Raw genomic sequence first — 13670 nt, forward strand, 5'->3', positions numbered from 1 at the left:
GGCAGCCCACTTTCTGGTTTGGAGTCCAGGAGAAAGGCATGCTCTGGTGCTCTACACTGCACTTAAAAACACAAATCGCTACCAGAATTTTTATTTTTTTCGTGGGGGGGGGTGGGGGGGGGAGAAAGAGCAAGCGTATGCGAGTTGTTTTCCCTGGCCAATAAACAAAACCTCCAATGACCTACTTTTCTAAAGCAACACTAGGCTGGAAAGGAAAGGAAAAACATTGGACTTATGTGGCCCAATCATAAATTCCCAAATCAACGGTGATTGGCCTTGGTACCATTCCAGAGGCGAAGTTCTGAGAGAATACGTCCCAGAAGGACAAGAAAAGAGTCTTCCCAAAGCTCATGTTCCATAATGTTTTCCACCTAAATGTGATGTATGTGATGTGAATACGCTCCCTCCTTAATATCTCCCCATGTTTTGTCTGTACCATAATCACCACCATAAGCCAGTCAAAACAATGGTTTTCAAATTAAACCAATAACTGCATTTGGATCAAATTCAACAGGAAGCCATTACTATAGTTCTAAAATACCATTACCATCCGAATTAAGAAAGAATTTCCCTCGTAAGCTAGGATAATATTTGGGTTCGTGTCAGTGAGGACAGCATGCAGCCCCTCCCTGGAGGTCTGTGGGGTGAAGGGTGGTACTGTGACAGAAGCTGTCAGTTTAATTGAGATTCCTGTCACATCAGCAACTCCGCAAGCCTCCACATAGTTGCTGCGGCTGGCACCGCCCACGTACAGACACAGTGTCTTTGACTGACATCTCTCTCAACAAATCAGCTTCTCTGAATGAAAATGAAAATTCATTTGTGATCGTTATGCCGCCATTTGGGATTTCAAATATTGAATGCACAGGGAATATGAAAATGATTTTTTTTTTTTGGAATAGGCTATTTTGTGAAAATTCCATTGAGAAATAGCTAAACCAAACATAAACTTCTATTCATGATGAGCTATTCATTCATAAGGAAAACATTTCAAGAAAGATCTTAGGAAACCATTAAAAAAACTGTTAAAATGACTGCTCATGTATATTTTCTTTCTTCTAAAAAATCATCTAAAAAAATAACACTGGTTACACAGCCCATAACAGCTTTAATTTCACTCAAAACTTGGCCCTTTATTAAGGGACGACGTGTGACGGCGCTGACATTTGGAACAAAACTCATGAAACTCCATCTCCTGCACCAGATACATTTACAAGCTGTGAAAAGCCATCCCAAAAAACTTCAAACTTCTCCCCCCCCAGAGCTCAATCAGCCTAACTAGAGCACAAAAGATTAGGCTGTCTTTTCGCATAAACTCAGTGAACACGCCGGCCAGGGAGGAGCCACATTTGCTGGCATTATATAAACTAATAATGACTTTCTTTCAATGCGCTGATATCTGGGGGACACTGCAGCTCAGAGAGCTGTCTGACGCTGGCAGGCAGACCACAGTTTTAAACGGAAAAATATGGGGTTTTTAAAAAAAAATTTAAATCTCAATTTCTCTTAACGAAAATGCCTCTGGCCCCCAGAGAGTGACCGTGTTTAAAAGCGGGCGGTGGAGAGAAGACGCATTTGGTTTTGAACCGCCCTCGTAAAACGCACATATGTACACAAACAAAAACATTCATGCCACGCACTCCATTCAAATTATTATTTCAAATAAACTCTTTGTCATACACAAAGTGTAAATCTGAAGTGCCTTGTGTAACACGCTTTTCCTTTACAGGACACACGCAAACTGCGTCCAGACAGACTGGATGACTGAATCGACTGAATGACGATTCAATGACAGGAATGGCATGGTGTGTCAGGCAGAGCAAGAGCGGTGAACCAGCTCGTTAACTTCAGTTGTCTTTCAGAGAGGGAAATCACCGGTATTTGAGTAACATACTATGCACCACGTATTGCTTAAGTAAAAACACAGCAAGACCTACAGTCCATCCCCACAGTCATTTCTGCTGGTTCAGTGCCTCTCATGACACTGTCTAGTATAATTCTACCATTTCACATAAACATAATGTTATATTTTGGAAAATACTATTTTATCAAAATAAAACTCTTTGAAATAGCAGCAGAAATGGAAACACCACTCATCATAAGCACCCTTGTTTGCTATGAACAGAAACAGAATAAGAGATTACTGCATTGATTGGATTATTGCATCGACCCACGGGCTGTCAGAGAGAATCCCACCACGTACACCTCCTGTGCCTTTAATCCTCAGCCCTGCCGAACCTCCCTCCTGTCCTCTGATACAGGAACTCTGGGACGCTCCGAAGAGCTAACTGAATGCCATAAAATGAATGTCCTCCTGAACAATTCAGAACAGGAGTCGCACTCTGGAACGGTCCGGAACACACCCCTCATTCTGGAATGCTCCAGAATATGAATCCCTGCAGAACAGAATCATTGCTCTGTAGCACGACATTAGCTAATTTTACCACTCAGCTCAAACCTCTCAGGGTCTGTCATCCCTCATTGAAAGCTCAACTGAGAAACCACTGCCATTTTTAGGCGCCTCTTCAAATTAAACACAAGGTGAAATTTGCCAAACAGCTTCACACAATAATATATGGACATACAGGCCCTTGTTATGACAAAAAATATTTTGCAAGGGGTCAGCAGTGTTGCTCCATTTCATGAATGAAAACACAAAGCAGCACTGTCAGCAAATTCAGCAAATATGGATATCAGGACAAATTTGAAATCCCCCCCCCCCTCCCCCAGTTTATCTTACACCAACAAGGAATAGCACTTGAAGTCCCTTGGTGATACTTCATTAGTAAGCAAGTGCAACTGATTAGGGAGGCGAGAACTACCGACAAATTACTGCCAAAGGTGACGCTCTGGCTTGCCTCCACCTGCACACGACACAGACACGACGAAGCCCAGGCAGCCCGCCGCCCATAAGACACGCAACGGCCATTTAGCAACAACGCGCTACGCCCACCTCTTTGTGTACAGTACACAAAATAACACAAGAGCCCACATTGCATGCTCAACCTGCATCAGTCCTGCAAGGAAATATTAAGCCCATTTTCGGTCCTTCGTTTCAAAGGCATTTTACATTCAAAACGACAGGTTTAATATTAAAGCACAGCACCTCTTTCTGCAGAAAGGATTTATGAATGGTTGGCCCCTTTCATTGTGTGTGTCTGTAGTTTCGTCTGTCTGTCACTAGAGGGCTCTTGTTCACAAAAAGGAAAGGCGGAGAAACAGCACAAATCTGAGAGATGCTTGTGTAGGCTTTTCGCTGTTGTTGCTGCTGGTGCTGCCAAGTTGTCCAGAAAAACTTGAATCAAAAATGATCTACCTGATTTCATATAAACAGGCATGATTTATATACATAGGATCATGATTTACATAATCCTATTTATCATTACATCTCGTCTGAATACATTTATTTGCTAAAGCATTCCCAATAAACATGCATAGTTTAAATGCACAGTACTATGAACAAACATATATGCCTACACTATGTCCCGATTATTTTAATTTTATATCACTGTGAAAATGGGTTTTATATTACAATAAAGTAATACTAATATTTGAATTCAGTATTTCAAGTATAAAAGTTATAATTCCAACATGAAAATAATTCCAGTGTTGATGCAGCAATTTACACAGTAAATTATATGATGTGTGAAAAATAAAAATAAAAATAGTGAGCTAAACATTTTATGTCATAGTGTACACAACAATATGCATAAATATATTTTACAAAATATTATAATTAAATATATATGAAAATAATATATTCCAGTGACTGATCAATATTTCTCTCCAGACAAAACAATCCACAACAAATGTTTATTATATTTTCCTCATTTTTATCATGTATCGCACAGCATTTTCCAGATGTAACAGTGCGTGAGTTTACAAAGCTCTGACCACATCACATAAGACCATGGACTTTTTACCAAGTACTGACAATGTACATCAGCTCTTTGGCTACCACATATTTTTACCACATAAACTGGCTACCACATATATGTAATATGTGGTAGCCAGTTTTTGGTTCCTTTAAATGTGTTACTTTCTTTAAATTCATACATCAGCAGTTACATTTTGCAGCAATCAATTAAAAACATAAAATGACATGCAGCTTTTTTATATTAACAGTAAAACTGCATTATAATATAAGCAAAAAAAAACATAAATCATTCTATAGCTATGTGATGCAATTTCACCACTGTCCGACCAGTCAAGTTTTTTTTTTTTAAATCAGCACAACACATCCTTTCAAAAAACAACTATACAGGGCCTTTTACTCATGGCTAGATTTTGTTTCTTTTTTCCAAATAAACCACACAGCTTGTTTTGTTCACGTTGTTCTGTTGAAATAATACAGGAATGAGGGAACTGACAGAAAACACATCTCTACACTCCAGCACTAAGCAGCCATTAAAAAAGACAACAGTATATCTTAAATGGCCAAGCAGACAGTGCAACCTTACATATCCCTAAGCTTCTGAGCACAAGCGAGTCACAATGAAGCCTTTGATCCCCCAGAAAATCTGTTTCTCATTGAGAGGCTCACCGTGCCGATTGATTTCACATCGGGGTGCAGTAAATCTACATCGCTGGACTTCACATCAAGTCAGTGAGAAAGATCATTCTGCCCCGTGAATACAGGTATGTATTCCACGACTATCTTGATGTTCAAGGCAGAGCTACAAAGCAGCAGAGCGTGTTTTATGGTCGCAAGGTTTTCTTGTTGAAAACAAAAGCAAAGTTCAACAGCGAACAGCAGTCTTAAGTAAAACTTAATGTCACACACCAAACACCAAAATGGCAATATCATTAAAAGCAAGCAAACGAATGCAGATAGTAGCCTAACAATCAGGAGGAAAGGGGTGTGTAAATCACTGCACAGTACAGTGACTTTAATTTTCTTTTTTCATTGCAAACGTCAGTTGAGCTCCACTGTGAACTCACACAAAACTGGTGAAGGGATAACCTATAGGTTTAAAATTTATAAATAAACACTCACATAAAATATATTTAGTGCACCAAAGATGGATAATAAAGGGCAGCACGTGAAAAATAATTGATTTTTATATGAGGTATGTGTGTAGGTTTTTTTCACTTTTTAAAAGTAACGCAGAACGCTTGTTTTCAGATGATGATCTGATATGAAGTGCAGCTTCAATTAACTTCAGTCATCCTCCAAATTCGAATATCTGATTATTTTATCAAAAAAGTTGCACAACCGTGTTTTTATTTTATTTTTATTTTTTTAATTAGAACATATATCAATTTACCCCAACGTAAATAATTCTGAGATTCATATTAAATTAATAGTAAACTCATAGTACCAACGCGTAAATGTTCATTCGAATGTCTGGTGCAAACAGAAACAGTAGCGCGCAAGGGAGATACAGCAGCGTACAGCGCCTTGCGCAATGTGTAATGTTTGTATGTTTATCCTATGGTTTCAATCCACAGCTACTGACTACAGATGACCCTCCGAAATTCTAGCTGAATTCTGAATCTAGTCTTTAGCCGCCAGGTAAAATAACTTTTTATCAGTTCACGAGCCCCGGTGTATGCTGGACTTTTACAGTTACCTGCCGTAGCCAGCGCCTGTCTTTAAAGAGCTTACTTTTCTTCAAGTGGCTATAGGGAGGTACAAGTACTTCAGCCATCTCAATAAAAGTGACGAAACATGCCATGTTTAATGGACGGACTGCAAACATTTCGTTTACAGCAATATACAGCAAACTTTAGTGATACTTTAGATTTTTTGGAGAGTACTTTCGGACAGCACCAATGAAAAATAAATGTTTTATTTCGGAAATGATAAACAATCGTCAAAAATACCGAGAAACCGCTCATTATAAAGTTAAATGCACATATGAAACATGAACGTCGCTACAAGAGTAAAGCTGTGACGACTAGTGAATTCCAATAAATTACAGAGCGGCAGATATAGGCTACATGATGTCTCCAAATCCAAACGCTCTGGAAAAGTTGCCTTAATAGCTTTGATGTTTATTTATAATAATAATAATAATAATTATTATTATTATTGTAATTGTTGTTGTTATTAGTATTTTTCATCATCACAACGACAACTACAAAAACAATAATAATAATAATAATAATAATAATAATAATAATAATAATAATAATAATAATACACACAGTTGTGCCACCTGAGTTGCTGGACAAATCCACACTTAGTTGCTGAGGCCGGATGTTAAGCCGTCCCTCAAAACGCATTCACAGAAATGATAAAATTCGGCTCCTGCAATTCATGAAGTCGGACATGTTAATTGGAAAACACACAGAAAACTTACCTGGTCCCTTTGAATACACGGCAGCGAGGTTCGCCGATGTGACTTGCTGTTGGAGTGACTGTGTGCCATGTCTGAAGATATTACGGAGCTGGACCTCCTTCGCCTTTTAAATACCGGGATCTCTTCCTTCGCTTCACTCACGGAGGCACAACCCTCCTTGTGTATCCCTTGGTTCGGCAGGAGCCTGTCAGCATACCTCGCCAGTAGAATGCCCAGTACTCCGACCACGTAGGCCAAGTAAGGTCTCCAGCTGGCCCGCACTTTATGCAAAGAAATGAGCGAGATTGTCCTGACGATGCTGATGAAAACGATAACTGAGATTCCCTGCTTGAGTCTCACCACCATGAGTGCCCCGCTTGCCAGGCACGCGAGCACCACCACGGTCGCCGTGAAGGAGAGTAACTGATCATCCGCCCCGAACAAGAGCGACTGTGCCGCCGCTTCGCCCAAATGGCACGCGGTTAAGAGAAAAAGTGTTGTTTTAATAAGGACTCCACAGCGGATCAGATACAAGCCGACCCAAAAGAAGGCACATAAGAGGGTGAAGACTGGAGAAACCAGATTCCACCAAGTTAGCAATAGCTCCCCCGTGCAGCCTGACGCGAAATGAATCGGAGACCCGGGCTGTCTGTTATTGCTGTTGCTGCTGCTGCTGCTGCTACTACTACTGCTGCTGCTGCGGTTGTGCTCGATTTCCCAGTCTACAAATTTAACCACCAGAGCGAGTAAAACCGAAAGCGACCCCACGCATACCGCAGACGAGAGTCCTTTATAACTCCATATTTTAGTGAACATCAGTTTCACCCACGGTGCACAGTTCGGGTCCTGGGACAGTGTAGTAACACATGTTTTCACATAACCATTACGGTCGGGGACCCTGGGGCTTTTTTCAAAAATGCTGCCCGATATTCCCCTTTCACTGTCAGATTCTACAGACGTCATCATTCAAATGGTTAATATACTAGAGCGTTACTTACAAAAAAAGTAATACAGCCTACGAATTGGACATCTTCGGATTATGAACCATTGAATGAGTAACCACTAAATAACATAAAGATCCACTGTTAATTGACAAAATATTGACAACCCCAAGAAACGCGTGTGTTTTTAGGGGGAAACTGTGAAAACGATTTTTTAAAAAGTTTTACAAAAAAACCTCTAAGGCTGCATTCTTGAATTTTAACAGACCTTCAATGAAAATCATTCCATTTGTTCTGTCGTCGGTAGAACGGAATAAAGGTCCTGAACAGCACCCAGTTAACTAGAATGACAGACTAACCACTGACGATCTATTACTGATCTAGGCCATTGCTCTTCCTCACATCACCAATCCGCGCTCTCCCGTGCTGTGCTTCTTTGTGGTGCTCCGTTTCTGAACCGTTTGTGCTGCGTTCCGTCCACACACGTTTCAGGTTTTCCTTATTCATCCAAGCATTCTCTCTTGAAAAATACGAGCGCCATTCCCGATCGCATGTAAGCGCAGACGCGTGCACTCCGGTCATATTCTAGCTTTTCCTGCTCGCTTTTAAGGTTGAGTTAGCCCGAGTTGCACATTATGCTTGAGAAGCAAAACTAAAAATCCTGCGCTGCTGCGTTTAAGTTCAGGTAATTGAAGATGAGGACGAGGAGAACGGAAAACAACGGAGTATGGATACTTGCCATCAGTTCCCTGTAACTACCAATGCACAAGGGTACGCTACAGTATAGTAGCGTGGCTTTTTTGATCTTCGAGCTCAGTCCATACATACGGAAAGGGGCTATGCAAAGCAGCAACAACATTGCTGTAGCCAATAAGTGCCCAATGCTTCAGAGGTGTCAGATGATCCAGTATTATTTTTTCACGGGGATACTTGAAAATTACATTTTCATTAACACACTAAAATCCTCCTCTCAACACCATGGGATTTGCGTTAAATCTCTAGCATCGTTGTTAGGTAAATAACCTACTTTTGTGTTTATTCACTACTGAAAATTGGACGTATTTATCGATTTATTTATTTTTTAATTCTTTGGGTTGAATATAGTCTTACATTTGCTACGTTTGGTAAACCAGTTGGAGGGCTTGGATGCAACATGTTCACGCGGAGAGCCAACTTAGCACAGTAATTTCAATAGAGTTTTATACTGTGACGTTAAACTAGGGTTATTAAGTTATGCAATTGCCTTACATTTTCCGTTTTTAGGAATCAGGTGAAAGTTCTGTCCGGCTTGCAGACGGTAAAGTATTGTTTATTCAAAACGTTTCTCAAATGTTTAACTTATTGTTAACAAAATATTGCTCTAAATTCTTGAAAAATCCGTGTGTTCCTTCTCCGAAGTTCAGTGCAATGCTGCGATCCAGATGTTGAAAAATACTTTTTTCGGATTAAGTTCGTGAGACGGAAATTATGACAAATTTGCTAAATCGAACTTTAAAAGGCTATTCTTTGCAATAGCTGTGTGTTCATAAATCATTCGTATTTTCATTTATTTATTGGCTAGCCTAATCTTTTATCGCGAAAGCAATACGCTTGGCCGTGTGTGCAACAGTTGCTTAATAAAGAGACTGTATCATTTTTGCAGTGGAGTTCATGCGCATTGTGCATATGTATTTAAGTATGCAGTTATAGGCAAGTATGTCTTTACAGGAACCGCAGTTTGAAGATCCAATTCTGTTTCTCCATAGGGAGGAGCTAATGGCAATCCCTTGGTACCATATGGAAGAGCATCTCTCTCTCTCTCTCTCTCTCTCTCTCTCTCTCCCTCTGTAGGCTGTTGTGGCATTATTTTCTTGGTGCACACAAATCAGAAAGCTAATCTTGAAAGCACAGTTCAAGAGACAGGTTCGGTGTCCACACAGGTACAACCATAGAGAGCAGGCTCATGAAGAGCAGGCTGGTTTCAGACCATTCCTGCTGTCCTCTATCCACCTGCTGCGCAGCTTTATAAAACTGTGTATTTGCTAACACGCTCACCATTCCTGTCCTCACTACAGTTTGGACAGGTGCCCTGAAATACTTAGAGACCAAAAGAACATTCTACTCCCTAAAGAAGAATAGATCTGAATCTTCAAATACCTGGTCCTGAGTTTTTAGATGTGTGAGCCACGGGCCTGCTTGAGAATCTGAGCCTGGTTCTGGTTCTGTCCATTACCCTAGACCAAGAGGAACATCTTGACACCTTGGACACAGAAACAGTACCAGCTAATACTCAGTACTCTCGTCTCCTGAATCTCGTTTTAAAGCACTCTGCTTCTATTGGTTAGAGGAAATGTCTCTGAGGAGGTTTTGTGACTATTAGAAAATATGCCCAGTCCTAGTAGAGCAATCCCAAGATGACTGACTCAGGAAAGAACCCAGCACATACTTGTTTTTTAATATAGATGAACTTCAACATGGAGTGCACGACTTCACATCACTCCACAGGGAGATCAGGGATATTATTCAATTGGTGACAGAATTCAATTATCACCAAGAAACCATCGGTGCAAGCATAATCCTGTCTGGGCTGAAGAAGAGGAAGATGATAGCTTGCTTTAACCTTTGCTCTTTGGCTTTGTTTTCCAGGAAATCCTGTGTAGTTTGAATTTAAATGAAGCTTATTTGAGCACGAATTTCCCCTAGAAAAGTTGTATCAGTACCCATGAGAATGATATTTCCATTTCTGTACTACACTTTCCCATTTCTATTCCTGCCTTAAAATCTGCATTCTCATTCTCTATTGTCAAATCTATTTTATTTCTGTTTAAAAAGGGAAGTAAATGACTGGGGTTGAAAGGGTCAATGCCAAATTTGTTGAAGGGACTGAGAATAAGTTCAGAAGCAATTCACCAGTGTACTGGAACGGCTATGTTTAGAAAAAGCCTGGAACGATTTATGGAGAATGAACAGTATCTTATTAAAATGTCACGTACAGTCAAACAGAAACAAGGCCTGCACCCTGCCGTGGCCTCCCTGACACACGAGCGAGCACCGTGTTAAATTAACTCCATGTACATACATTTCCAAAAGCTCACTCTTACTGTCAGAGCCTCTTGAACAATAACGGGTGTTGCTGAAATGTTTAAAGTGGCGAAGGATGAAAGGTTTGAACCATAGAGGACCGTGACGTGACTGGTGCAGGGGTGCACGGTGAGAGCCGATCTGTTTGGCTACTTCTGCTCTCAATGAATTAATTAGCCAATCACTTTTATTGATTAGACATATTTCATAAAGGCATAAGCTGCTGCTGCAGGCTGCATATGCATCATTGGTGAAAATGTTTTTACTGTGGTCTGACACAGGAGCAAAAAAAGCATTGGATAGTACAGGTATTTAGAACATTAAGCCAGAACGATCTGATTGATCTGAGCAAAGACCGACATACGCACAGATGCCCTCTTAGAATAGTTGCATGCCCCTCCAGAGTCAACTTTGGACAAACCTCGCTCCCCTTCCAGAACCCGAGGACTGGCCTCTCTGCCGAGACCCTGTGGTCAGACTGAGCCAGGAACGAGGTGAATGTTTTTTGGAAGAGGCAAATTGCAGAATGTCAGGTGTGCAGTGCCGAGTGGTGCTGTTGTCCGACGTAACACAACCCTGTGACTCTCTAAACTGGCCAAGTGTGGCATTTCTCTTGTTTTCTGCTTAACTGGAGGTCATAAATAATTTGCACTGACAATCTCTGTCAGGCCAATTAATCTATAGGGAGGCAAAAGAGCGCATGACTCCTCTCTTGCAATTTGGCAATAGTTTATGGGTTGTAAATAAGTATCCATCTGACATCTGGTGTGGGTTCTCATTGTGTGTCCATCACCTGACCCACCTTTAACTCACCATAGCCCCTGGGACAAGAAACACCTGTGAAGTGCTCCAGGAGAAAATAAAATCGCTCTGTACTCCAATGAAACAATGAATGTGCAGCCGATGTGCAGACCGTCTGCTTTAATTTGAGGGTATTTACAACCATGTTGGGTGATCAGTGTTGGAATTACAGTGGTTTTTATACATAGTCTCCCCATTTTGGTGGATCAAAAGTAATTGGACAATTGGCTGTTCAACCGTTTCTTGGCCGGCTGTTTGTTGCTGTATCGTCAGTTCAAGCACAAGAAAGCACTGTTGGTACAATACAAGGAAGGACCCTCCCATCCAGATGTTGCTGCAGAAATTGAGATTTGTCACACCATACAACGCTTTTCCAGTCTTCAACTGTACAGTTTTGGTGATCACATGCCAACTGTAGTCTCATCCTCTTGTTCTCAGCTTACAGGAGTGGGACCCAGCATGGTCTTCTGCTGCTGTAGCCCATCCACATCTGCACACCCCTGCTGAGAACAGCTGTTATTCAAGCATTGTGTCCTTTCTGTTCGCTTGAACGAGTCTGCCCATTCTCCTCTGACCTCTCTCTTTAACAAGCTGTTTTCCCCACAGAACAGCAGCTCTCTGGATGTTTTTTGTTCATCGCGGCATTCTCTGAAAAAGTCGAGAGTGTAGTGCATGAAAACCCTGTTTCTGAGATACTGGAACCACCATGTCTGGCACCAACAGTCATATCACAGTCAAAGCCACTTAGATCATGTGTCTTGCCCATTCTAACACGTGGCCACATGACAACTAAACATCTTCACCATGTCAGCATGCTTTATATATTCAGTTGCAGCCACATGATTCACTGTCTGGAGAAGCAGGATGTTTGCATTAATGGGCAGATGTACCTAATAAAATTCCCACTGCGTGTATATATCCCTGACTGGCATCTTTAAGATTTCACAAAGCCACTTGTTTTGCATGTTTAGACAGAAGGAAAAGTTTTCAGGGAAAAACCATCCCCTTGTTTCCAATGAACTACCATTTCATTTTCAAATCCAGGTAATTTTGAGCAAGTCTAATCCCCGCTGAAGTTTTTTTGTAAATTTTAGTATGATATGACCAGATGATGATTGGCTGGTTGAAATAACAGAAAAATCAAAAACATTGAAAGAGTCGCTTGTCTAGGACAATTTTTGAAGTTCAGGAAAATTCAATCTAGTGGTTTTTATTAAAAGCCCCCCTCCGGCCCCTCAGACATTTGTGGCATGCCGTTTGTCACACTGCAGGGTTTGTTTTTATGGTTAAATCTCAAGCGATGGTGTGAAACATTTCAGATCCCGTTGGTTATATTCCAGTCTCAATTTCTGCTGAGTCATGTTTAAAATTACATCTGACCAGAAGAAGGGAGGAAAACAAGTCTGATATACAGTAATATCTTTCAGTTCCGTTCAGTTCAAGTTTATTTGTCACATGTTTAAAAAAAGAAACTGTTTAAACAATCAAATTCTTACTCTCAAGCCCCCTTGTGCCAGTGCAACCAACGACAAGACCAAAAATCACGAAAGAAAGTCAAACAACTCACATTCAAATGAAGTGCAAACACATTCCAGTTTGTACAAAAGTCCTAAAGTGCTATAGTTTAGGTAGTATGTTCATCTCAGATCACATTAACTATTACTGAGAATCTGCACAGCCTGAGGTAAGAAGTTGTGTTTAAATCTTGAGGTGCTGGTTTGTATTCTATGGAACCACCTGCCGGATGGCAGGAGTGGAAACAGGCCATCTGCAGGGTGGGAGGGAGCCTTAATTATGCTAAGGGCCTTGCTGAGGCAATGGCTGGGGTAAAGGTCCTCAGTAAGTGGAGGATCTGCAGTGGTGAGCTTCTGAGCAGCGTCAACAATCCTTTGTACAGTATATCTGTATATCTGTTTAATGCTTGTATACTACACTGTAATGTAACCAGGTAAAATACTTTCAATAGTGCGGCAGTAGACGTTAATGAGAATGGGTTTGTGTAGGCCAAACTTCCTCAGCCTTCCGAGCTTGGAGCTGGTGCTGTTGATGATGGAGCTGGTGTTGTGGATCCAGGTTAGGTCCTTAGAGATCTGGATGCTCAAAAACCTGAAATTGTCTACAGTCTCTACCGCTGCCTCATTGATTGTAATGGGAATGTGGCCTTTGTTGCCTTTCCTGAAGTCAATAATACGCTCTTTAGTTTTTACTGATATTCAGGACGAAGTTGTTTCCTTGGCAGTACACCCACTGAGTCCTGCACTTCACCCCTGTAGGCTGTCTCATTTTTGACACATATGAGACCAATCACAGCCTTTATACTAAGTAGAACTTAACTATATTTGTATCATACTTTTTTTTACAGAGAAATTATCACAAAGATGCTTTACAATGCAAATACAAAAGAAAAGTGGACGGAAAACTAGGCCTGGACCCCCAAATAGCAAGCAATTGAGATTAAAAAATTTTTTTTTAACTCCCCTGTGGAAAGAAATACACTCAAATAATGGCAATGAAAAACTAACCCCAATGGGAAGACATCTCAAGAGGAACACAGTTGTACACAGGGAGCCCATCCTCCGCTGGC

At 40.9% G+C, this 13670-nt stretch overlaps 1 protein-coding gene across 3 annotated transcripts in view; it reads right to left on the reverse strand.

Moving 5' to 3' along the window:
• Window positions 1–8174, reverse strand: part of pde3a (phosphodiesterase 3A, cGMP-inhibited) — a 103909-nt gene extending 95735 nt beyond the window's left edge. The window contains exon 1 of one of the 3 annotated variants that reach the window (XM_064342823.1): window positions 6306–8174. In XM_064342823.1, coding sequence (XP_064198893.1) covers window positions 6306–7250 — 945 coding nt within the window. In that variant the 5' untranslated portion in view covers window positions 7251–8174. The remainder of the gene's footprint in view (window positions 1–6305) is intronic. The other 2 variants (XM_064342820.1, XM_064342822.1) reach the window with 2 other exon arrangements.
• Window positions 8175–13670: the final 5496 nt, after the last annotated feature.

This window comes from Anguilla rostrata, chromosome 7, assembly GCF_018555375.3.
Source record: "Anguilla rostrata isolate EN2019 chromosome 7, ASM1855537v3, whole genome shotgun sequence".
Taxonomy (NCBI): domain Eukaryota; kingdom Metazoa; phylum Chordata; class Actinopteri; order Anguilliformes; family Anguillidae; genus Anguilla; species Anguilla rostrata.